The sequence below is a fragment of the Triplophysa dalaica genome, chromosome 4, assembly GCF_015846415.1.
Source record: "Triplophysa dalaica isolate WHDGS20190420 chromosome 4, ASM1584641v1, whole genome shotgun sequence".
Lineage (NCBI taxonomy): Eukaryota > Metazoa > Chordata > Actinopteri > Cypriniformes > Nemacheilidae > Triplophysa > Triplophysa dalaica.
In genome coordinates, this window is record NC_079545.1 from 8,123,999 (window position 1) to 8,151,433 (window position 27,435).

Genomic DNA, 27,435 nt, shown 5'->3' on the forward strand with positions numbered 1-27,435 from the left:
AGTACAGTCTTCTACTTTTTTTCTACTTTCCTACCCCCCCCAACAAATCTTAGCTTCATCTACTGGTATAGGCTGACTGAGACCAGTTTTTACTGCACATATGCATTGTTCTTTTATTGCGTAAATTGCTTCTATTGTTTTCCCAAGAACAAGACACTGTATTCTTCTGTCTTCATTTGTTCTTTTTTTATCACTCCTTAGATCTGGGTAGGTTTCTTCGAAAATTAATCACTTTGATTAAACCGTTGAGATAAATTAAATTTTTTGGTCAAAGACTTCACCCAGATTACACTCAGAACAATCATTAAAAACAAATAAAATATACGTTCTAGGTTCAGAGATTGTGTACTTTTTCCAAAGGTGTGTAACAGAGCCACCAGCTGTACAACAGTACAAACACCGAACGTTTTTTGTTAATGAGGAGATAACTCGTCAATGGCAGGGAAAGAGTTAAGGTTAAATTTTACTTAATATTTGACTGTTATCATTATTCATGATAACAAAAAGGCAGAATGCACAATTTTTTTTCTCAATTTTACTTTAAAATCTGTTGTTTTTATCACCCTCTTGAATCTCTGCCATTTCCAGGGTATCGCAGCAATGGCTGCTCACTGCTCTGGGTGTGTTCACGGTGTGTGTGTTACTCACTGTTGTGTGTGTGCGCTTGGATGGGTTAAGTGCAGAGCACAAATTCTGAATATGGAACACCATACTTGGCCTTACATCACATCACTTTCACTATTACTTTAAACCAGGGATCTCCCTAGTTTAAACAACATCAGACAGATGTCATCTATTAGCGACAGGCTAATGCCCAAAACCGATTTTATACACACAATTTACAAATGTTTTCTCAAAACTAGATGCTAAGACCCTTCTAAATGAACTCCGGTTTTCCGGAGTATATAGAAATTTACATTTACATTTAGACATTAAGCACACGCTTTTATCCAAAGCGACTTGCAAAGAGTTTAGGAGCAATAAGCGATAGTTCATACAGGAGCCATAATACATTAGGTGCCAATACAAAGTTACTGGTTTCAACAAAAGCTAGACCACTACCTGTTGAGAGAAAGGGTTAGTGTATTTTTTTTCATTTGTTTGTCAAGTATTCACAGAAGAGATGGGTTTTAAGTAGTTTTTTAAATGTTGTGAGAGATGTGGTTGAACGGACAGAGATAGGAAAAATGTTCCACCAGGAGGGAGTTGTGAATGAGAAAGAGCGGGAGAGCGATTTACTGCCCTTATGGGAAGGCAATACAAGCCGCCGCTGGTTTGCTGAATGCAGGGATCTTGATGGGGTGTAGGAGTGCAGGAGAGTGTGGAAGTAAGCCGGTGCAGATCCAGTGATAGTCCTGTAGGCAAGCATTAGTGACTTGAATCTGATACGGGCTGCAACCGGTAGCCAGTGAAGAGAGATGAAAAGTGGAGTCACGTGAGCCCTTTTGGGCTGTTGGAAGACGAGGCGTGCTGCTGCGTTCTGAACCAGCTGAAGTGGTTTGATAGCCTTTGCAGGAAGACCAGCAAGGAGAGCATTGCAGTAGTCCAACCTTGAGATTTCCAGGGCCTGGACAAGGAGTTGTGCCGCATGCTCCGTGAGATATGGTCTGATCTTTCTAATGTTGAATAAGGCATATCGGCATGACCGTGTTGTCTTTGCAATGTGATCATTGAAGGGCAGCTGTTCATCAAATATGACTCCGAGGTTCCTGGCTGTTTTGGAATGGGTGATTGTGGTATTGCCAAGATGGATGTTGAAATCGTGTTGGACCGTAGGGTGTGCCGGAAACACGAGTAGTTCGGTCTTGGCAGGGTTCAGCTGGAGGTGATGGTCTTTCATCCAAGCTGAGATGTCCTCGAGGCAGGCTGTAATGCGAGCTGCTACAGTGGTATCGTCTGGGTGAAACGAGATGTAGATCTGGGTGTTGTCGGCATAACAGAGATATGAGAAGCCATGTGCCTGTATGATGGGTCCCAGTGATGTCGTGTAGATGGAAAAAAGCAGCGGTCCAAGCACCGACCCCTGAGGGACCCCAGTGATCGTGTGGTGAGCCGTGGACAGCGAGCCCCTCCATGACACCCTGAAGGATCTGTCGGAGAGGTAGGATTTGAACCAGCGGAGGGTAGAGCCTGTGATTCCTAGTGATGACAGGGTTGCTAGCAGTATCTGGTGATTGATAGCAATGCCGTCTCAGTGGAGTGGTTTGTTTTGAAGCCAGACTGCTTGTCATCCAGTAGTTTATTCTGGAACAGGTAGGAAGACACTTGCTATAAATGGGAGGAGAGAGACAGGTCTGTAACTGTCGGGAGTAGAAGGGTCCAATGTTGGTTTCTTCAGTAGGGGCGTGACCTGGGCCTGTTTGAATGTGGATGGAAAAGTGCCGGTGAGCAGGGAGGTGTTGATGATATGTGTGAGTGCAGGTGTGAGCGAGCTGGATATGTCCTGAAGGAGATCGGAGGGGATAGGGTCAAGGGGACAGGTGGTCGGGTGGCTGGAGAGAAGCCTGGTGACTTCAGTGTCCTTAAGTTGGGTGAAAGAGGAGAGTTCGATGGTTGAAGTGTGGGAGCTGTTTCCCAAGGTCTGAGGTACCGAGAATTGTTTGCTGATGGATGATGTTTTGTCAGTGAAAAATACAGCAAAGTCTTCCACAGTCAATGATGAAGTGGGCGGGGGAGGATTGGGGCAAAGAAGAGAGTTAAATGTCTTGAAAAGCTGTCGAGTGTTAGATGCATTGCTTACCTTGGTGGTATAGAAAGACATTTTTTGCTGTGGTAACACTAGCAGAGAAAGAGGAGGGTTCTTGGTCTTGCGCCATTTCCTTTCAGCAGCCCTGAGTGTACTACTGTAGCGAGGAAGGCGTGGCAAGAGCCGTCAGACAAAGGGGCGGGGCCCGTGGCGTGAGTGATAATGGCTATCAGCTGTGCGCACACCGGCTCCGCATTTCTGACGGTGGAGATTGGAAGCATAAAAGAACGAGCTGACAGAAGGTACGGGAGAGAGGACCGGGCCCGAACATATTTATGTTTGTATTTGTATTTGTATTTGTGTTATGTTCGCCGGCGGTCGGCCGTGAGGGGTTACGGTTACTATTACTTTAATTAATGTTTGTTTAAATGTTTGCCGGTTCCCGCCTCCTTCCTTCCATGTCTTGAGACATATTACAACTACGTTGTTCACGGATGATGTCAGACAGCCAGGGGCAGCGGGGAGTGGCACGAGCCGGTCTGGAGGACAGAGGACAAAGGTTATCTAGACAGGATGTAAGTGTTGAGCATAAGGTGTCGGTGGCAGTGTCAGCATCTAGAGAAGCAAAGTTTGAGGGAAGAGAGGATGTCACTCTGGCAGAGAGTGTGCTAGGGGAGAGAGAGCGAAGGTTCCGTCTAAAATGAACGGGTGGTGGTGTTGGTGTAGTGCATGTAGGAAGGAGCATGTTGAAAGTGATGAATAAGTGGTCCGAGATGTGAAGAGGTGTGACTTGAATGTTATCTGTGGTGCAGTTACGGATGTAGATGAGATCCATCTGGTTACCAGATCTATGAGTACTGGCTGTGAGGAGGCGGGTGAGGTCGAACGAGGCGGTGAGGGTGTGGAAGTCAGAAGCATAGGGTTTCTCCAGGTCGATGTTGAAGTCCCCAAGGACTACAAGAGGGCAGCTATCCTCCGGAAATGATGAAAGCAGCACATCTAACTCTTCAATGAAGTCCTGAAGAGGACCTGGGGGACGGTAAACTACAACAACGCTGAGCTGAGTGGGAAAAGTGATATTAACAGCATGGTATTCAAATAGTTGTTGCATAGGGAAGATAGTGTGGAATATTTCCAATCATTGGTGATAAGCAAACCTGTGCCTCCTCCTCTTCCAGTTTGGCAGGGAGTGTGAGAGAAGGAGTAGTTTATGGAGAGAGCAGCGGGTGTGGCTGAGTCTTCAGGACGAATCCAAGTCTCAGTAAGACCAAGAATGTGAATCTCAGACTGGCTGGCAAACGCATGGATGAAGTCAGTCTTGTTCACAGCTGACTGGCAGTTCCACTCTTAAAAAAATAAGAGATTTTTTGTGTGTGTTTTGATGGCCAATTGACTGTCATCCCAGTACAAATCAATGCAGTGTAATGCAGCGCTCTAGACTTCTATCCCTCTCGTCCGTGTTATGAAATCAACATAAATAAGGCACAATCCACTCAATCCATATTTTTTTATCTGTTTTGGCTCTGAAGAATAAAGAGGGAACAACCCAAGGAACAACCCAAGGATGAGTAACCAAGTTGGTTGGTTGTTTGTAATGGTTTATTTTTTTTGTTTCTGTTTCAGAGGACTGAGCTTAACACCAGTGAAAAAGCATCGGCAGTGCATTTCTCAGAGTTCCACACCAAAAAAAGCCAAAGTACAGTTAGATAAGATTCCTCACTTATTCAGATTTATCGTCAGAGTATTGGTTACAGTTAATATACGATTTATTTCTATTAACACATTTTTTTAAATATTGAAATGTTGCGCAGAGAAACTGTTAAGCAATCTCATATTCAATGTTTTGATGAGAACATTCAAAATATGTTCTAGCTAACCTGAAGCTCATAACCACTGTTAAATTATTCGTAAATCATTGTGTATATGAGTTATTGTTTCTGTTATTATAATTAGTGATCATTTTTTTAATAAAATGTTTTCTAGAGTCGTTTTATTTTGAATGATTATTTATGTTGAACCAAAGTATTATAAAATCGAAATATTCTGTGTCAACGAAGCACTGCAAGTTACTGATTTTTACCACGGATTGAAAGATCATGATATTTTTACAGCCTTACATAGGTATCATATCATTGTTTTTGGAAAGAATTAGAAAATTAACAAATGTTGTACATGTACTCATTATGTTGCCAAACATGTAGGTTTACAAGTGCATTGAGATGCAACAGTTTATTGTGAAATAGAGGAAATTATAACAACTGGAAAGGGAACTTCTTAAACCACCCTGTATAGTGAACTTCCTTTTCAGGGTTTAGGCAGTGTTTATTAAGCCTTAAACGCACCATTAAACGGCACATCAAATCAAAAGGCAGTACTAGTCATGTCTGATGGCCCTGGGCATTTTGATTTGGAGGATGATGATGAGTGCTGGGCACGGCTGGAGGACTACAGAATGCTCCTCATTAAGACCATTGAGCCATCAAGGATAACACCTTATTTGAGACAGTGTAAAGTGTTGAGTGGAGAGGACGAGGAACAGATCTACAATGACCCCAGTCTGGTAATAAGACGCCGAAAAGTTGGTAAGAGATTTAACTGCCTGACGTTCTCGTAAACTGTTATAGTTTAAAGAATATAGGCTATGTGGGAAATAGCAATGGATAGTGTACAACCTGAAGTATCATATTTTAATTGCGAACGTCAATAGATGGGGATTTCTTTGATTTTAATATGGTGTACTTGAGGAATTACTGTTTGAACTGTCATTTGATCACAGGGGTCTTGCTTGACATTTTACAAAGAACTGGGCTCAAAGGATATGAGGCATTTTTAGAAAGCTTGGAGCTAGACTATCCAGAGATTTATCGCAAGATCACTGGCAAAGAGCCTGCTCGGGTATTTTCTGTGCTTATTGGTGAGTTGTAATATATATGACATCATACGTTTTAAGACCTTTGATAATAATCAAAATGTTACGTTAAACTCATATGCACCTTATCTACACCCTTGTTTTACTATCTATGATTCAGTCTGTTTCCTCTGCCCCATTCAGACACCGCAGGCGAATGTGGCCTTACTCAGTTCCTCATGAACGAAGTGTCTCGTCTACAGAAGCTCGTAAAGGACGAGCGAAGCGCGAGGCTTGAGTTGTCTGTGCAGGCAACGGAGCAGCTTGACACCATTCGCCAGCTGCAACATTGCGAGAGTGAGCTTCGCAAACAGCAGGAGCGAGTTCAGCGCATCAGAGAGGAGCGTGAGCGTATGTGCGAGGAGGCGCGTCAGTTGCGAGACGAGAATTATAGTTTGATGCACGATCTGACTCGACTGAGTGAGGAGAAAAACTGCGTGCACATGCGTAACAGAGACCTCCAGCTGGAGGTGATGTATACTGTCTTCCCAGTTAACACAGTCACGGGAACGTTGGGTGGGATAGGGATGCTGCAATCCATAGCACTAATAAATCTTATAGGCTAGTATTCCTAAACGCTAGAAAGAGGCAGTCCAATAACCCTTGTTTATTTAAAGTGTACTGATCAGACTACAAAAACAATGAATTACTTCGAAAATCATGAATAAACCATGATTACTTTGTAGTTGCCAGGTTTAGTAAGTTTTTTCATTATTACTGTATTGTTAGAATAATTATTTGTAGTAAGGGAATGGTTGTTTTTCATAATGAAAGTGAGCATGGCCTATGTCATAATGTCTTACATCCCCACACAGGGGTGCAACTGTACCTTTTATGAGGGGTAAGCGAGATCAATTTTGGCGCCTCCGCCATTTTTGTGTTTCATTAATATTAAATGAAACATAACAATATAACAATAGCCTATGTTAAACATGCTTTTACTGAAACTTTATAATACAACTTTACTTTTTATAAAATGAAAGAAGACCAAAACATGTTTTATAACACAAATGAATAAAAGATCTTTGGATTTTCCCCTTTAAAACAATTTTAGTTTGTGGTTAATATTTTATAAAAAAACATCGCTAAGTAAAACAAAGACAAACTTACATACACTAAACATACACAAATGATTTATTAAGAAACGTTCTTTTGCGCGTCAGCTCGTGCTGGTTGCAGAAGACGCATCTGCTCGCGATATAGAACACGGGCCTGACGTTCAACTGCACTGTTCGCGTTGTATGGGGAAGACGCGTCACCGCTCGCAACTTACTTATCTGTAACATTATCGCATTTTATCGTCTGACGTTTAATGAAGAGCCCGACAATTTGCTAATATGCGTGATAGTGGGAAGATTAAACCGCTTTAACAACCTTCTCAGACCCTCCCGAATGAGTCCCGAATTATAAACATCACTCGCAAAAATAGATTTATTCTATAAGCGATAGAGATGTGGAGGTGAACTGATATTAACGTTAATATGTCATATATTACTATGATATGAACTAGCCTACCTCTCAGGCAAGGAAAATAACTTAAAGAGAGATAAAATGATATAGCAATACTTGGAGATTGTTGTCCTCATTTTACTTGTCAATTAACTTGTTTTTCAATGTCTTGTTCTTTTCTGCGGCTCGGGACGTTTCTTTGCTTTATCCATTTGGTCATTTGACTGTCACAGAGTGGGCGGTTGACATAATAACTTGATAAAATATATTTATTGTACTCTTTTTAAATGCTAAACAAAAATGTTAAACGTTTTATATAATTGTATATAATTAGCGTATTGTAGAATTACGTTTTATTTAAAAAAGAATTCAAATAATATTTTGGCACAATGGCGCCTCCCTGTGCGGCGCCCACAGCACCGCATATACTGCACCCCATTTTTGCGCCACTGCTACAGCCACAAAATAAAACCTTGTAGAGAGATGTTTGAATGTAATGTTATGTAAAGCCACAAAAGGGTATTTCCACACATTATATTATATAGCCACGGAACATAAAGCAGGTGTTTAAAGATTTTAGCCACAGTTTATTAGCTACACTTAATTTAATGTTTATTTGTGTAAATAAAAATATCTAATTTAATACTGGATGTTTTTTAAACATAAATTAAATAATCTTTAACAGAAAAACTAATTAAAACATTGCACTATATCTATTGTTAAAAAGTAATACTGATGGCAATCACTTTCTCTCATAAAATAATCCTGGTAAAATCTAAATTTAAATTTCCAACAAAAGTGTTGTTCAGCTTAAAGCATTTGGAAGATTAGGGGACATGCTGTTGATTCTATATATCACTATATATAGAATATATTATATATATTATATATCACAAAAGCAGTTTATTCAGCGTAGTGAAGCTTGTCTTCTATAAAAATATATTACTACTTTATGCTTTTTTGCCATGATTACAGTCTTAGCCTTTAGTGGCTTTGGAGGGATAAAGTCTACTACACCTTCTATTCCCGTGAATTTCTCACACATTATATGTCTCTGGGCTAAGCCCCAGATATCCACTCACACTAGAACTGCCCCTCCTGGTAGCCTATGAAACAAAATAATTCGCTTTTTCAGTATTTATCGCAATGCGTTTAAGCAGTCACATCACGTTAAAATAAGTGAACAGTGTCCTAATAAAGAGCTAATGACCTGATCGAGATGAACCCATGGCCATGGATGAACTTGATCCAGCGATTTAGTTGTTAGACAAAGTACTCAAAGAGACTACTAGATAGATGACAATGCCCCCGTCATTAATTGGAAGAATAAATGTGACGATAAACATGGCCTACTACCAATCTTTTTTTGTATGTCTTTCAATCGCTACTGCTTGGCCTTCCTTCTGTATTTTTTCTAAGGGTAAAAAAGCTGTTTTCTAATTGTATTTGGAGTAATAGTAAGCCAAGACTTAAGCTCTCTTATCGTACCTGCCCAATGATATGTGAGGGTTAGTTTCACACTTTATGTGGTATTAGGCTACTGGTTCGGGGATCCTACTGTTACAGTTTGACACAGATAGTTTTATATATTCAGCTCCCCTTAAAGAACTTAAGAAAAGGACAGACAATCTTAAATACTTCCCAGAACTATCCTGCTTTTCCCTATCTGAGACAATGAACATGAAGAAAAGTCATAAATATTTATAAAATATGGTTGCGTAGAGGCGTTGATCTTTATTTCATACACTGTGAATTCTGTTTTTTTTTTACTTGACTGTTTCATTTGATTACTTTATGCAGTTTCTTTACATGATGACCAAAGTTAGACCAACCTGAAACACATGAAAAGCACTCTTAATTTCGTTTGTGTTTGCATTATTACATTTATTTGTGCCATTACTTGTATTTTGATTCTTTGTTCTAATTTTATTAGTTATTGATTTACTGTGTTTGACTATATATGAAATAAGCTTAATAGTTTAACTTATTATACCATTATTTATTAAGAATAGATAGGTAAAAACTAACAAGTAATGTTGACAGGACCAGGTAAAATTAAATTAAATAAACTAAATAAATGTGATACAAATCAATAGCAAATAAAAAGGTTATCCATTCTTAAGCGTTCTTCTTGCACCTGCTCTGCATTTAACAATACATATTTAAATTAAAAACTATTTTTTTAAACTTTATATAATTCGCAATACACGGAAATGGCCTGGATAAAATATCTGTTTTAATCTATATAGTCTATAAAATAAGCTTATTGAAGAGGCTTCATGTATTTACCACATCACACTGTACGCTTGTTCAACCGTGCAGCGCATCCTTCAAAAAGCCGACCTGTATAGGTAAACACTATATGTGCTTATGAAATAGGCGTAACCGATTCGTGATTTTCAACTAATGCCATGATCACTTATATTTATATTGTACAGACAATGAACAAGGCCGACGGGATAGTTCCCATACATAAAAAGCCTATGCAGTAGTAAGATATGTAAAGAATTTTGCCTTTTAGAGTTTTCGTGGATTAATACACGTTGTGCTTGTTTTACGTCAAACATTTTAAAATATCCCCTCCCAAATGCATATAGACATGTGCCTATTAATTTCAAATTCTACATCTCTTGCACAGTATCTACATTTAATCAAAACTGGTGCCATCTAAAGGCCTTTTTATGCATAACAGGCATATTTACAGTAACTCCTGAGCACGCAAAAAGTTTCTTGTGAGCAAACTTTATTTTCAACAATACCCCTTCCATGGCTCCGTAGCTTATATAATGAAACAAATAATAGAATTTATATACCTATAAATAGTACATTTTAAGATCAGAAAAACTGATTTTAAAATGGTCTCTTAATTTTTTCCCTGGCTGTGTACATATTAATTTGATTCTCCAATTCCATCTTGTTTTGTTTGTCCTTTCCATAAGATTGAGAGACTCAAGCATAGCTTAATGAATGCAGAGAGCGATTCAAAGATCCAGCGGAAGAAGACAATAACCTTGAAAAATGCCATGGAGCAGAGGCCAAGTCAAGAGATGATTTGGCAGCTGCAGAGAGAAAACGATCTCCTTACAGCACGTATTCAAGAGCTTGAAAGTGCTTCCAAAGTAAATCAGTGTCACTTATTCACAGACTCTTGTCGATAACATAGACCAGTGAAACATGAATAAAACATATTTTTCCCCAGGCCCAAACCACAGAGTGTGAAAAGCTTGATCAAGAGTCAATGGAAGATTTCAAGAAGCAAAGTAATGCACAATACCAGGAGCTGGTATGTGATCTCTACAATTTACGAAATGATCTGCACGATACACAAGAGCTATGTGATAAGGTATGTATACTTTCATACATAATATTTCATAGTATGTATCTTTTTCAGTATAGTAAATATCAAATCATGGGATAAAGTATTATTTTTTTCTGTTCATTTTGATTGGAATTTTAGCATCAAGAGGAGAAGGATGAGTTAGATTTGATGTGCACCACGCTAAAAAAAGACTCCACAATGTATCGAGACCGAATGGAAGACATATTGAAGCAGTTGGAAGATGTCATTAAAGAAAGAGACAAGGTATGTAACTAAGTTATATATGCATGACAAAACAAGCAAACAAACAAAAACATTTGAGGAGTTTAGATGCAAAAACCTCATGACAAGTTCCGCTGACATGTTTTCTTTTAAACAGGCATTTTTTTTATCAGGCTCTTATGTTTAGGTTCAGTTATTTCACTTTAAATCACAATGAAAAGGTTTTTAGTCAGTACTTAAAATGTCTTATTTCACAAATGTATTTAACAAATTTTACTGTCTTCAGCTGCAAAACTCTCTGAGTGCATGCAAGCTTTTTAGCCAAAAGCTTAAAGGTGACATCATATGAAAACCCCACTTTTTCTGTGTTTAAGTGCTATTATCAGGTCCCCCGTGCATCTAGCAACCTAGAAAACGTGAAAAATAAGAACGCAGTAAGTTTGTTTGGGTGTGCCTTTCCCTGCAAGCATGTGAAAAATCGGGCTGTTCAGATTTGGCTCTGGTTGTGATGTTCAAAGCAGAATTTATTATAATGTTACCGCCTCTTAATCTCCCAATTCCACCCACCCTGCTCCACCAAGCTACAATGCTTTACGTGACGACATGGCTAAAGTTCGTGTACAACATTCAATGTAGTCGCTGCACAGAGTCCAATCCTAGGGGGAGACAGGTGGATTAATTTTATTTTTTAGTGGAAATCCCTCAGAAACCTAAAAACCCTTCTTGTTTGTGAGAATCACTTGAAACCGGAGTCCTTTTTTGACCTGGGACAGCACAAGCAGAATTAGCAACAAAGTTGTTCCTCAAAAGGGATCAAGACCAACTGAACGAGACAAAACTGCCAATGTATTAATTGATGTTAATGTACCGTGTATATATAGGAGGATAATGTTAGCATATGATAGCGAAGAGAGGTATATGATATACGCTATATGATAGCGAAGTCAGTCACGGGCTAAATAGAACATTCATATCCAGTGTTAAACTTGCTGTATATAAATGCAGATGGACACTTGGAGATTTACTGTGTGAATGTAAATACATTATGTTTAGCTGCGGTAAGCTGTTTGTTTTGCTAATGAACAGGGGCGAACACTGCAGGTTAGTTTAGTTTTAAACGTCTCAAATCATTCGTGCTTAGGCTGAAAAATCATTCACAGCTTACTAGTTATGCTTTCACGTTGTGTGTGTAACATTATAACTTGTCAACGATGCTTAAATCTACATTATTCCGCTGAGATCTGCAGATGCGCAATCCGTGGATTTTAGGCAAGCATTCACGCACAACGTGTGTCATTGAGTGTTTTTAAGCAAAATCTGTTCCAGACATTTCATGAAGACCCTGATAAATCATACCAAGTTGTTGAAAGTGCTCATCTGAGGAAACCTTTAATTTCTAAGAAGATCCACTTCTTTGAACTCAACTCAACTCAACTTTATTTATATAGCGCTTTTTACAATTTTCATTGTTACAAAGCAGCTGTACATGAGACACATCGGATACAAGATAAACAACTAAAGGCATATACCTGTAAAAACAAGAAAAAAGTGAAAACAACAAAAGACAGACATACAAATGCTCCACACACATGCATACATACTTACACACATTGACATAGATGCACACACGCAAACACACTCGCACACACGCACAGTGAAAGCACACATTTGGGATAAAGGAGAGAGAACCACAGGTCAAATATTAAACGGACTATAAATATTTATATGCAATATTAATTATGTTTAACTTCTAAATTCTAAAGCAGCCCCCCGGCCAGGCACATAGTTCAAAACAATATGCAAACGGTGGTGAGGAACCCAAAACTCCAATCGAGAAAAAAAAACTCAGGAGAACCCAGGCCCAACCCAACCTTTGGAAAAGAACATAAAGTGTACAGTTATACAACCACTAAAGATGCAATTAAAAACATTGCAAATAGTGATGATCTCCGAAATTTGGCCTGCCGAAAAGTTTTTGGCCGAAAGATAAAAAAATAGGCAGAATAGAAGCCAAAATATCTGGCGCCTCCCTTCTGACTCACACTCTAGCTGTTATCAAAGGACGATCGTGTAAGCGCGCCATAACAATGGCCAAAACTGATAAATATTACAGGAACCTTAAACCTAAAGCTAAAAGGACCCAGTCTTTGGCTGTTTTAGAGGCTTTGATTGTGTTTTTTTCATGTTTCTAATTTCAAAAAATGCTTTATAATTCACATATTTCATGTCTATTGTTCATTGCTGTCCCACTTCTCACAAAACGATTGGATTTCTTCTGGTCTATATAAAGTCCCTCCTTCCGAAACTCTCTGATTTATAAAGCTGACCAGGTCTTTTGTGATTGGCTTCCTCTTCTCAGGCTGTTGTGATTGGGCGGTGCCCCTCACGTGTATTCATAAACTTTATAAACTAGATATCGCAAAATTGATCCTACTTTGGCGAGGGGAGTGAAACTGGAGCAAATGGCGTCAGACCGGTTATATTAAATAACACAAACAACAGAAGCGTTAGTTTTCCTTCTTTATATTGGACCCGAGTTGGATAATAAAACAAGCAGATTGACCGGGAGACATAGAAGTGTTTAAGAGGTAAGCGCACATACACACAATATCAGTATATTACACAGCCGATGTTAAAGTCATGGAAGATGTTATTTGACCGCTGGTTATCGTAGAATGTGTGTAGCAGAATTCTTATTACTACCAGTTGTAGGACTTTGATGAAAGTGAATGTAGTTTAGCGCGTAGCTCAGTTAAATGTTTAAGATCTCGGTAACCGAACACTACTCCAGCGCCTCTTCTCTAAGGAAAACCTCTCCCCTTTTTGGTGTATTCCTGTGGGCGTAGGATATTAAAAGCACTCAGAATGGTGACATCATGTACCCAGAAAGTAGAGGGCTGTAGTCCAATGCAGTCGTTCTCTATAGTCCTTGAAAAGCAAATTCTGTTAAAGAGAATATCTCGCTTGGCACTGAACTTTGAGCTTTATCATTTTGCAGATTTTATTTATGCTCTAACAACATTACACACTAACTAAATGTTGTAAACTGGGATCGCGGGAAACGTGCTCTTTTCAACCAGCGGGCATAATTAATACAATTATATAAAAACAATAATTTTCGGCGAAGTGCATCCTGAATTTTCTGTATCGGTTTCAGCCCAGAATTATAAATTCGGTGCATCACTAATTGCAAATAGTCAACGTCAGAATGTAAAAATTATGAAACTGAAGGGGGTGCTGTGATACATGTGAAAGCCAGGTCCATGGCTGTTTTGCACAGTGTGAAGCTGATTCTGCCAACAAATCAACATGGCGTTTAGTGGATTACAAAGCGGTATTTCTAAATGGTGTGAGGCCCGGATTCAGTGGATTTGAAGCGACTGTATTTGATGAACATATAATAGATTCAGAGATCATTTTGTCAATATCATTATCTCTTTTTTGACAGAGGTGGCATTTAGTGGCTTTTGCATCTGTGCTCCTCATTTGTATATGCTGTGATCATCCAATGTGAGATCAATCTGTAGTGCATTATGGCTCAATCCCAATTATATTTTACACCCCTTGAAAACTTTTCCCTAAGAAATGGGGGACCAATACTAAACTGTTCTTTGTTGCGTTTGTCGTTGCTTGCTTTATCAAAGGATATGCACCGATTTTTATCACACACATCCAATATAGCGACTGAATATCCAAGACTGTTGGATCATGTTGCAATTAGAACAAAAAATTTGAGCGCTGTCCATATATATCATGTTCACATATGGACGAAAGCACAAGAAACATTGTGTTGATACCACCAAATTTTCTTTCCAATTGACTTTAATTTCTGACATGCAGTCAATTCAGAGAGTATGAGACATGAAAATATGTTATGGTTGTATCATATAATTAGTAATGGTGTGACATTAGCGATTTTCTGCAACATTTCTTTAAAAAACATGAGCATAAATATAATACAAGTAACAAGCCAAAAAATCTTTGTTTGATGGGCTGTCTGGCCCTACCCTCTACCTCTCAAACCAAATGAGAATGAAATCACTCCTTCATATGATAGCGCTAAATCGAGGGGTAGGGGAAAGTTTAAGGGTAAGTGTTAGAAATGTGATTGGCCCTTACTGCTACAATTATCTGACATTTCTTTTCAAAGGCTATTGCTACAAGAGAGGAGTACCATTTGGAGAACTTAAAAAATCTCCAAGAAAAGGACCATTACCGCAAACAGATCAGAGAGATGGGAGAACGTTATGATGAACTTCAAGTTACGTTGTTCCGTACTCAGGGAGAAGTTCTTTCTCTTCAAGCAAAACTCCGCAAACAGAACAATCCAGTTCAGTTGGTATGTATTAGTTGGTATGTGTGTTATATAAATGTGACATATTGATAAATAGTTTTATAGTAGGGTATAACTTTTCAAACTCTTTTTTCTGTGAAAGTGAACATCATTTAAAGCCATGCAATATTTATACATAATGTGTGTGTTTTATTTTATGTATTGTTTTTATTTTTTAGAACTCTGAAGACTGCTCATTAGTGAGTTCATTTGAGGTAATTTTATTCATAAAATACTTTAGATAAATGACTACAAATATAGATCAGATGTTTTGTGTGTTATTGTTGATCTCGAAGAGACATTATCCTGCTGGCTTGTATTATTTTTAGCCCTCAACAGGATTGCTTCCAATATTTCCAGAGATGAAAAGTCAAACAAGTGGGACAAAGTGTAAAAGGGGTAACATTTACATTTCCATTCCTTTTTTTAAATATAGTATAGAACAACCATGATTGTTTAGACGGGCAAAGAGTGTTAGAAACTCTGGTGATGTTTACATTAGCCCGTTTTCATACAAAAACGCTGTTTTAGAAACGAAAACGGTCCTTGTTATAATGCCGCTTCCACATGCGTTTCAAAAACAAAATCTGCGTTTACACTTCACTACCGAAAACGCACGTCACTTGACCATTCAGACTCACTCGGCATGCGCACATAAATGTAAACAGTTGTATGGGCATACATAAGTTGGCTGTTGATGACAGTTGGTTACTAGTCACAGACCTACCAGTACAAAATAAACATGATGGCGAGAAAAAGCAAGGATGCCTTTGTGTGGATAACGTTAGATGAGATAATCCATGTTACAAGGCTTGTTTGATTTCATTCAGAGCCATGCGGACCGCTTTACGGATGACATGGCAGTACTGAGTGAGCTATTTAAAAGGATACGGCTACCGATTCACTCTTGTGTTGCTGTGATGTCAATCGTGTGGATTCGTGTATGCAGAGCAGCTTGAAGTTAAACAAGCCTGTTGTTTATACGGTCCTTGCGAGGCTGGTCATTGTCGCCTTTAGGTAGCGTTATGGCTCATATCCCAGAGGCTTTACGAATCAGGGAAGCAAACGCAATCATACAGACTCAATCAATAAGTGAATGTGGGCAACCACGCCTACGTATTCTAAAGTCTCCGTTTTTGTCAGTTTACATAGAAAGTAAGTTTTCCATCTAAAACGGGATATGCAGTGTTTCCAAAAGTCTCCAGTTTTGGGGTTAAAACTTAAGAATAATGTAAATGCCAGGTGTAACCGTAGCAAAAATTATGCGTTTTTAAAGGGAAACACGGTAGTATAAACGCTGCCTAAACTTTGCAGCAATTACAATTGACAATGTTACGATTACAAATGTGTGCATTCAAATAATTTTAATAGTAAATCTTCTGTCTTCATTTGATCGGCTAAAATGTATCGAAATCGATTTTTTTATGTAAACAAATATGTATATAAATGCAAGAATATATCACACTGCCAGAAATCACAGAGGCCATGCAAGAATTTTGCGTGATAGGTTGATAGTAATAATCATGACATTATTTTTGTGTTTTATCATTACCTGGAAAGTAATTGCAGACTTTGCTTTACATACAGTTTCTCACAGAGTACACCCCTCACATTTTTGTAAATATTCCATTATATCTTTTCATTTGACAACACTGAAGAAATGAAACTATGCTACAATAAAAAGCAGTGCACTGCAAAAAATGACTTTCTTACTTAGACTTTTTTTCTTGTTTTCCAATGAAAATGTCTAAACATTCTTAAATCAAGATGCATTTTCTTGATGAGTAATATGACCTAAGAAAATAAGTCTTGTTTTTAGTAAAAAAATATGAAATTTCAGTGAATTTGTGCTTAAAACAAGCAAAAATATCTGCCAATGGGGTAAGAAAAATAATCTTGAATTGAGTGACGAAGAAAAAGGTAAACCTTAATTTAAGATTATTTTTCTCACCCCATTGGCAGATATTTTTGCTTGTTTTAATGTGTTTTGAGGGGTGGGGGGTAGTAATGTCAATAGTAATGTAATAAATTACTTTTGAAATAAAATAATCTGACCAGTAACTTGATTACTTTTAAAAGGAGTAATCAGTCATTTCATTACATTTCCAGCATAACTTCCCCAACACTGATCAAAGACATGATTTACTCATCCTTTGTAGACGAGTGACATGATGTGACAAAAGCAGATGGAATTCATTAGAAACAGTGATGATGTCCATATTATATGCTGTGTGCTGTGCAAGTAAAGTGTCTTTTTGTTTCTCAAATAACAAAGTGCACCCACATGGAAAATACTTGGGGTATCTGAGTGTTCTAAAGTTAACTTTAGAATACTTAAGTATACTCTTTTTATATTATAGTAATTATAATATATAGTATTTAGTAATATTCAGTGAGGGGGAACGCATTAGAAGTGAGTTACGTAATCTGATAATGTAACTCATTTTCTTTATCAATTTACATTTCAATACTTGAGTTACTTTGTTTTTAGAATAGCGCAAACTTTTCAGTCTTTTTGTGTAAACATTTTTTAAACTGCTGATTTGATATTCTGAATTAAAAATAGACATGATCGCTCATGCTTGTGCAGAAACCTAGGCTGTTTCAACCTAGTGTTGAAATGATCCGGCTTGTTTCGAATGGTCAATGTTTTTTTTTTGTTATGCAAATCTGAAAACCTTTGACACTATGGGTGTAACAATACATTGATTTTGATCGATGCATCAATTAATTTTCTAACGATACCATGCATCGATGCCACATGCAAAATATCAATATGAGGTACTTTCATTTTGACACTCTCCACGTCCCCATTCCTCACGTGGCGTCTGTACAAGTGTTTTGTTTTAGTTCAGTGCTTTTGCTGTATTTATTTTTGCCGTTGAGTGCTGTCACACCAAAAATCCTCCCCACCATGGCTGCAGCTTCTCGGTGACGCACTGTTACCCATTCCTTCCTCATTTTCCTCAGCAGTTTTGCTAAGTTAGCAACTCTTTCACTTCTTTTCGTGACTTTTGTCCAGTAGAGGCACATGCAGACAAACTTAGCATCTTTTTGGATAAACCTTAGCTTTCATTCAGTCGGAAATTGTTGGCGGTACTACTGCACTGCGAGCACGAGGTCTCGCTTTCCTGAAGAGAGAAGCCAAAGCCACTAGATTTGAAGCAAATAACACCAGAAGAGCAGAGCGAGACCGTGAACCTTCGCCGAACGGCCCCGGCCTGATTTAACCCCTGGTTACCCTATATACATACAGTTAAGGTTATATTAAATGACGTAAACTGTGTTTGGCCATCTTATTCCCAGTTCAAATTCGTCCGTACACCTCTTGCGTTTCATTTGGTAACATCACAAGGTGTCACTGTGTCCTGACACAGTGACCCACAGGGGGGTGAACCCCCCCACCGTTAGCATACCGATAAAGAAATGAATAAATACAAAAATGAAAAGGAAAATATTGTGTAAAAAAATTCAATAACACAAATACTATTTTTTTAATTATCCTTTTATATTTCCTTGTATATTTATTTATGTTGAATTTATTTATTTATAATTTAGTTACCATATTCCATACCTGTGGAAAACAAACATCGTTGCATGGGCTTCGGAAGGATCCCCTTGTCAGAGAGAAATGTATTGTTTATTTTTAACCACTGTCCAAGTCATGTCAGTACTGACTGTCTTGCAGTTGTTATGGACCAAACAAGAATCCGTTTAAACGGATGATTGAGTAAACATTACCTGCTTGTAATCTAAGTACAGTCAACAAAATAATCTTTGTTAGAAACATGTTTAGGCTAATTTGGTTTAGTATATGCAAAACAATCATTTGACTCCTTTAACTAAAAATGCTATGTTCAAGTTACTTAATTATCTTTGTAGATAAAATATTTGGCAAGTTGGATTTTTTACAGAGCATGTTTCTTTGAGAAATAAATATGTCCTTACAAAGACAGTTTAAGAGGTTGTATATGAATAAAACCAGCAACAAGTCTAACTGATCATAGGCCTACCATACAAACACCAGCATGTGTTAGAAGCATTTTGGTATAGTGTTGATAATCTGTGCAAGTCGTTGTTTTTTTGCAGTAAATGTACTATTAATATGCAAACAGTTTAAAAGAGTAACCATGATGCACTGTTCCTCTGGAGTCTACTGTTGCTAGTAATTAATTTATACATTCTATTTAGAGGTAAAAATGTTTGTGACCCGAATAAACACTTTTTTCTCGTAAAAAAAGCTGTATGCACAAGGTAAAAAGCTATTATGCAGCAGTGCGTCTTTCGGCAGCAGCTGTCAATCACATTAAAATAGGGGTGTAAGGATTCATTAATATGGATCGATACATCAATACATTTCTAACGATTGGATGGATCGATGCCACGCATAAAATATCATTATGAGATGCCTTTATTTTGACACTCAATATGCTCATACTTTTTTGTATGTGTAAGATCTCGAGCTGCCGCGTTTTGGACCGGTTGGAGTTTTTGTAATAAGCCTGCAGGGCAACCACCTAACAGTGCATTACAGTAATCTAGTCTTGATGTCATGAATGCATGAATTAATTTCTCTGCATCAGACAGTGACATTGTATGACGTAGTTTAGATATATTCTTAAAATGGAAAAACACAATTTTACAGGTGTTGGCGACATGTCTCTCAAATGACAGATTACTATCGTATAGAATGGCAAGATTCTTAGCTGATGACGTGGGTTTTATGGAGCATCCGTCAATAGCTAAGCAGTTTTCTTGGTTGTGACGTACATCGGTTTTCGGTCCAATAAGTAACACTTTTGTTTTGTCCAAGTTCAGTAAAAAAATTGTTACTTATCCAGTTTTTATTTCGACTATTTATTCCATTATTCGATGGAACTGCTGTGTTTCACGATGCTTCGAGGAAATATAAAGTTGAGTATCATCATCATAAAAATGAAAGCTAATTCCGTGTCGCTTTATTATATCTCCTAGAGGTAGCATGGAAAATGCGAAGATCAGAGGCCCTAAGACTGAGCCCTTTGGTACACCATACTGGACTTGAGATTTGCGTGACACCTCATTGTTTATTGCTACAAATTGAAAACGGTCGGATAAATAAGACTTAAACTATTTCAATGCTATTCCATTAATGCTGATGTAATTTTCGAGTTATGTAGGAGTGTGCTGTGGTCAATGGTGTCTAAAGCAGCACTATGTCTAGCAGCACCAATAACAAATTACAACTTTGGTCACAGGCAAAAAACAGATAATTTGTAACTCTGATCAAAGCAGTCTCTGTACTGTGACATGCTCTAAATCCAGATTATAATTCTTCATTGATGTCATTCCTTTGGAGGAAGGAGCATAATTGAGTTGAAACTGCTTTTTCCAGAACTTTATATATGAAAGGTAGATTCGATATAGGCCTGTAGTTCCCTAGTTCTCTAGGGTTGAGTTGGGGATTTTGACAAGGGGCCTTATAACAGCCACCTTAGATGGTTTAGGCACATATCCTAATGTCAGATATGAGTTAGTAATACGAAGAGGATCTAGCATATCTGGGAGCATCTCTTTCGGTAGTTTTGTACGTATAGGGTCTAACATGCATGTTGTTGATTTAGATGAACTAAGGATTTTGGAGAGTTCATTGTGATCTACGATAGAAAATAATTACAATTTCTCCTTAGGGGTGCTGTAGTTAGTTTGTTCAGCAGGTTTCACTTCTGGTTGCATTGTAATTTTTTCTCTAATAACTTGGATTTTACTTGTGAAGTAGTTCATAAATTCATCACTGTTATGCTGACATCCAGAATCTGAAGTAGCAGACAATTAATTTTTTGTTGATTTAGCCACTGTGTTAAATAAAAATCTAAGCTTGTGTTGGTTTTCTTCTGTTAGTGATGAAAAGTAGGTGGATCTAGACATTTTTATGGCTTTCCTGTATTTTTGAGTACTATCCTTCCATGCTGTACGAAATACTTCTAATTTAGTTTTCTTAAAGTTGCGCTCCATATTCGGGTCGCTTTCTTTAGAGCATGAGTGTGTTCATTATACAACGGTGTTGGGCTGCCTTTTTTAATCTTCTTTAAACACAGAGGAGCAACTGTGTCTAGTGTTTCCGAGAAGGTGGAGATAAAATTTTTGATGCTGATGTCAAGATCTTCTCCATTACTTTTCAGGCTAGAGATTTGAGAAAATTCAGGCAGATTATCGAGAAACGCATCTTTGGTAGTTGAAGTAATTGTTCTAACATATTTGTAACGAGGAGCTTGATTTGCAGCCGTAGGCCAGTGAAGCAAACATAATATCAGAGATAATGATCCGAAATGTCTTCATTCTGCTGAAGGATTTTAATGTCGTCCACATTTATACCGTGAGACGGTATTAAATCTAAAGTATGATTTCGTAGGTGAGTGGGTCCTGACACATGTTTACTAACGCCCATGGAGTTAAGGGTGTCTTTAAAAGCCATTCCTAAGGCATCTGTATCGTTATCTACATGGATGTTAAAGTCACTAACGACAAGGATTCTTCTGCGGGCAGTACTAGTTCTGATAAGAACCCACCAAATTCTTTCATAAAATCTGTGTGGTGCCTACATACAATAGCTAGAATAAATGAAAAAAATGTTTTGTCCTTAGTATTCGGTGTCGATACATGAAGTACCATGACCTCAAAAGAATTGTATTTAAAATTTGACCTCTGGGAGATTCTAAAATAATTATTGTAAAGTGCCGCCACACCTCACTCTGCCTTTTAGACGAGGCTTGTGTTTACAATAATAATCTTGGTGGACAGATTCATTAAAAGTAATATAATCATCTGGTTTTAGCCATGTTTTTGTCCAACAGAGCATGTCTATTTTATGATCTGTTATCATATCGTTTACAAAAAGTGCTTTATTAGAGAGGGACCTAATATTTAGCAATCCGAGTCGTAACAGTTGATTATCTGTATTTTGTTCATGTTTGATTAACGTTTATTAAATTACTTTCAAGACGTTTGCGCATTATCTTACGTTTGCTTATCTGGGGGACAGACACAGTCTTTTTTTTTTGATGTTTGGGAGAAGGGATTATTAAATGTTGTACATATTTTGTATTCTGCAACATGAGACTGCTTGCTGTCTCACGTTGGTTAAGCCATTCTGTCCGCTCCCTGACATGGGCCCCAGTGAGTCAAGCTTTAGCCACTCACCACTCAGACAACCAGCCATTTAGTGATGATAATCTGCTATAGATCTCATCAACACGATAAGCAGTGAGGGTGCCAGAGAATATTACAGTGTCTGACATTGTGTTTGCGAGCTCACACACCTCTTTATTATTATCTATTGTGATCTCTGATTGACGGAGTCTAACATCATTTGAATTTACGATTAGCCTTAGCCAGCACATTTAAATTTGTCTTGATGTCAGGCCCTCTTGCTCCTTGTAAACATTTGACTATGGTGGCTGGTGCCTCTGTTAACGTTCCGAACAATAGAATCACCGATCACTAGGGCACTTTCAGCAGGTTTCTTAGTCGGTGCATCACTGAGCGGGGAAAACCTGTTCGAGACTTTAATCGGAACGGTTGACATAACCAGCACAACAGGAACCGAGCTGTGTGCGCTAACGTTGCTCGCATCCAAAGTGGGTTTTCTACGGTCCTTACACTCTTCCTTTCCTCAAATGAAGATTGGATGCGAGATTCTAATTCTAAGATCTTCTCTGTCAGCCTAACTATTTCCTGCATATATCGCATGTAAAACCCTCGCCTCTGAACGAGAAGGCTAAGCTTAATATATGACATGACGTGCAAGTAACAATCATAGGAATAGAAGCCATAACTCACCGGGATTGTAGAGTAATTCTGATTTACCAAGGTTTTTTTAATCATGGTATTTACGCTTAAAAAGAGAAACAGTTAGCACACAAGACAAACTAGAGGCAAGATGATATTCCTTAAGTGTAAACAAAAAGCAAGCTAAAATGATAATCCTATGCTAACGGTGTTAAATTAACTATCAATTTTGGTTTAGAATCTTAAATTATAAATAAATTAGCAACGACAGTGATAGGTAACGATAATAAAATACACTAATATTAAGACCAAGTGCAAGTGTCTGTAGAGGAGCTGGCCTTACTCAACCTCAAGCCATCCAAGATGTATGTGACATTATTTCTTAGGTAGAACAATAAAGATTTTTACCTCGAGTTGTGGTCCATGGTTTTTGATAAAATCCAAGCTGTGGAAGGTTCATTTCTTTAAAAATTCAAAATACAGATAGAGGAAACATAAACGAAATCCCTGCGGTTTATTTCCATGTATTAATGACGTCTTATTTAAGCGAAACGATCGAACTGTGCAAGAAACTGAACGTTATTTACAACACTATAACTGGTAATAAAAACTTTTTTGCATTCGTTCCAATTGCATGTGTTCCCTACTCACTTATAAGGGCAGAACACTTGATGTAGACACTTTGGAGAGAGATGGACAATTGTATCTCATGATAAAGCCGTTTGGATGAAATTTGGCGAACAGAGTGATTCAGGAAGTCAATATTTCTCCATATCTCTGACGAGCCTTCGTATTTCCCGCAGTGACTTTCAAGTGCCTTTCCGCCATTTGATACGCGCCTTGCCTGCCAAACACGTTTGTCCTCCTCCATGATTAAACTAAATTGTCGGCAGATGTCTTAAAATCTGTGTGACGCAAGTTTTTTATGTGTCATTTGAGTGGACGGGGTCACGTGACGGGGCTGATTATTCCCCTTAGCCAATCACATGAAAATTGAACTTACAAAGTAGCGACGACGATTTGAGGAAAAATAGCGAAGTAAAAGTACCGATACAGCACTAAAAATGTACTCAAGTAAAAGTACACTGTTTTTAAACAACATAAAGTAAATTTCCTGAGAAAAACGACTCGCAGTAATTTGAGTATATGTAATTCGTTACTTTACACCAGTGCTGAAGACACAATTTGAAATAAGGAGTTTTTATTTCTCTAATAGATTTCTTCTAGCAGAAAGACAACTTCGCAATAAGTGAACTCTCTTCTACACTCTTTTCCTTTGTTTATCTCATTCAGAGACGAGTGAGGAGGCACAGAATCAATCTGGAGAGTACAATGTAGGTGTCTTTAAATAGCCCCGTTCTTGTTTTTATTTCTCATGTATAACAATAAAACTTTTTGTACATTAATGATGGTGGCTTACTTTTTATATTTTTTAATTTGTCAGCCATCTATCTATTCAACGAGGGCTTTCTCTCCTGAGGACGTTAAAAAAAACTGGAGACTTAGACATTACAACAGGAGGTGGGGATTGTTTTAATTAACATCCAAACCGAATGTAACTATTACAATAAAAGCACAGATCACGGAATTAAATAATCATGTATATTTTAGTATTTTATTGTATCCTAATTATAGACACAATTTTAAAAATGACTTGTTTTAAAGCAATGCTTTCACTGTGGTCTGACAGGAAGCCTGCCGTAAGAACAAAAATGTTCAAAGTTAAAGACAATGCACAGTGCATCCTGGACAACACTACTGGGAGTGATACAGATGGGATTTGACACACAACATGGCAGATTCAGGTATTATATAATAGTTGAGACTGTATCTTGGTAAACTATGTGTATTAATATGAAACTTGAAATTTCTATCACTGTCGTCCTGTGAGACAGATTTCATTCCACACACATGCCCAGTCTCGATCATGCAAGACACACAGAACTATACAGTGCATTCACACTCTTATGATACAGAGGGAAATTATATCCATAAACATACACACACGCACACTACACACCTTTATCCTGCACACATTTATCGTTCCTTTAGCAAAGCTACATGCATTGTGATCTGGTGACTGAAATGAATGATATTTCACCTTTCTGACTCTTATGAAGGAATGCCTCTTCCTATGAGCATCAGATTTTGCATGATTGTTAAGTGTCATAATATGTTTAATAGTACTAAATGGCAAGTCAGTTGGATTATTTATTAAGGATTAGCATTTCACGCTAATATAATAAAGGACCCTGTTATGGTCACAAAACTAAAAAAAACTCAACATATTTTTGATGATTATTGACCTAGAGAGTCCAAAGAAATGAATTGGGTGGAAATTTTGAAATTGCTAGAAAATCCTTGTACAAGTTTGCAAAAGTAGGTTTTTTACATCATCACCAATAACTCACAAACCATTTGTTAGACATCAATGGTTCAAGAGGCAAAGTTGTTATGAATAAGATCTATCGTTTGATATCAATAGTTTGTGTATTAGTCAAATGTCACGTGACACACAGTTGTCTAGGCCCCCAAAAGACAAGTACATTTTGCCCTTTTTACTATTATAGCGTCACCTAGTGTTCAAATGCCACGTTCTTTTTTATGTGACTCGTAGTGATGGTCTACACATATTTCCCGAGCCCCTTGCTGAAATGTTACACCGTTCTGGATTTATGGCTATTTAAATGTGATAGGCTTTGCCCATTTGTTTTATTTTGGCGCCCCTAAGCGACCGTGAAAGGAAATTTCTACTTTTTTTATAATTATTAACAATCACTATCCACAGAAGTCATCTGCATTGTTTTGGTTTCGATCGGTCGAAAAACCAACGACTAGTTCGCGAAAGTAGGTTTTTGACATCATCATCAATAACTCACGATCGACAGAAGTGGTTCCAGAGGCAAAGTTGTTCAGAATAAGGAGAGCTTACATATGACACAAATAGTTTGGGTATATGTCAAATGTCACGTGATACACAATTGTTTAAGCACTCCTAAAGCGTTATTTCGCCCCCGGTGGCCGAATGAGTTCACATTTCTTACAGACCATAAAGACCATGAGACGAATAAGCCCAGTAAGCCCAGTGAGTGTCGTTTCAATCAGCCTTTGTTTACCCGGTGTAATGAGTGCTCAAATTTCATCGGCCGATGGCGGCCATGTTTTTTTAGATACGCCAATGTCCTTTTAAACAGTCATGGGACATGACACAAAGACACACCATACCAAATAATAAGTCAATCGGGCAAACTGTTGCCTAGTTATAGCCATTATTGAGTTGATTCCTATTATAGTGCCACCTAGTGGCGGATCGCCGCCTATTTTTTAATGTGACCTTGGACTGAGCGTCTACGTATACGTACCAAGCCCCATGAAGATATCTCAAACGGTTGACGATTTATGACCATTTTAACTAAATATGTCAATTCCGGTTTGGACATTTTAGCGCCACCTAGCGACCGTTAATTGAAATTTCAACTTTTTTTGATAACTTTTTATATTCACACTCCACAGAATTCATCAGCTTTGGTTTGGTTCTGATCGGGCAAAAATCCAGGGACTAGTTCATTTTTTTATTGCATAAATTGCATATTAGCGAAAAAATTTGCATACCGGAAATGAAATCGGAGATATACGTTTTTTAAGTTTTGAACCAATGATTACACTGATATAAAACACTTGGGTCTGCAACAAACGGTTTAGGAGAATCGAGCGCTAATGGCTTTTCATCATTGTTGCGCCACCTATGGGCCGATTTGACTGGCTCCGTGTATCTGAGTAGCGACAAGGACTACTACCATCTGACCAAGTCTCAGGTCTGTCGGTCTTACGATTTGGGCTGCCCGATCAGTTTTAGGGAAGAAGCGTAATAATAATAAAACCTACAAATACAATAGGTTTCTATAGCCCTTTAGCTCGAACCCTAATAAGGACCCCTACCTACTTTAGAAAGGGTGTGAAATCTGATCTCATCGAAACAAATTTACTGGGTTGCCATTTTTCACCTATTCTGAGACCCGATTACAGCACTTAAACACGGAGAAAGTAAAAAAAGTCTAAAAGTCTTGCTATTCATGATTTAAGACTGGACTCGGATTTTAGTTAAATGACTAGTCTTTTGTTTAAAAATATCTGTTTTTGAACGCGGTGCAACCTAACTATGTGATGCATAGTCTTCGCCAAGAATAATTAACTTTGGGTACCAGGATTATGTGCGAGACAGTGCTAAGAAGAGAAGATATACAACCACCACTACTTTGAATTTCATCCGACACCTCAAATCCCACAAAAAAATTTAAGTGACAGTCATTCCCACTTTTTTCAATCCAAGGCGCTCGAACATTATTGAATTTCATCATTATTTCAGCATGGTTTTAATATTTTAAAAACGGATGACACAATTGCTGTACACCTACACATTACACCTAATTGCCCGTCCTGAGCAACGTGGTCAAGCTTTAAGTTACAGGACAAGCAGGAGAGAGAAGATTCAAATAATACAAAGAATTGTATATCTCCGTTGATTTATGATTTTGTTGATTGTTCATTTTGATTAATTGCATTAATAATATTTGTATTGTACCACTTTTCTGTGCAGACTCAGCAGATGTATGCCAATCCTGGTGATGTGGACTCCTGCAGCTGCTACTGAGTGTTTCCAAATCAAGAAATGTTATTGAAATGGACTGTCCTTAAGACAATTACTTCAGTTTACAACTGCTTTAAAATGTAATAAATATCCCTGAAAGTAA

At 37.8% G+C, this 27,435-nt stretch overlaps 2 protein-coding genes across 4 annotated transcripts in view; both read left to right on the forward strand.

The window, feature by feature from the left end:
* Nucleotides 1-4,670, forward strand: part of snapc4 (small nuclear RNA activating complex, polypeptide 4) — a 32,389-nt gene extending 27,719 nt beyond the window's left edge. Inside the window, exon 25 of the mRNA XM_056745292.1 lies at nucleotides 4,310-4,670. Within this exon, the coding sequence (XP_056601270.1) occupies nucleotides 4,310-4,396 (87 nt within the window). The 3' untranslated portion in view covers nucleotides 4,397-4,670. The remainder of the gene's footprint in view (nucleotides 1-4,309) is intronic.
* Nucleotides 4,671-4,791: 121 nt separating this feature from the next.
* card9 (caspase recruitment domain family, member 9) lies at nucleotides 4,792-27,435 on the forward strand. Of its 3 annotated transcripts, XM_056745293.1 has the most exons (13): nucleotides 4,792-5,268; nucleotides 5,463-5,600; nucleotides 5,739-6,064; nucleotides 9,983-10,162; nucleotides 10,243-10,386; nucleotides 10,501-10,626; nucleotides 14,735-14,923; nucleotides 15,097-15,132; nucleotides 15,247-15,316; nucleotides 23,978-24,018; nucleotides 24,129-24,205; nucleotides 24,375-24,489; nucleotides 27,282-27,435. In XM_056745293.1, the coding sequence occupies exons 1-12, from the start codon at nucleotides 5,067-5,069 to the stop codon at nucleotides 24,466-24,468; spliced, it is 1,623 nt and encodes a 540-aa protein (XP_056601271.1). In that variant the 5' UTR covers nucleotides 4,792-5,066; the 3' UTR covers nucleotides 24,469-24,489; nucleotides 27,282-27,435. The 3 variants fall into 3 exon arrangements, 1 of the variants encoding a protein (XP_056601271.1); XR_008906455.1 differs by lacking the exon at nucleotides 15,247-15,316; XR_008906456.1 differs by lacking the exon at nucleotides 27,282-27,435 and having other exon boundaries at nucleotides 23,901-24,018; nucleotides 24,375-24,403.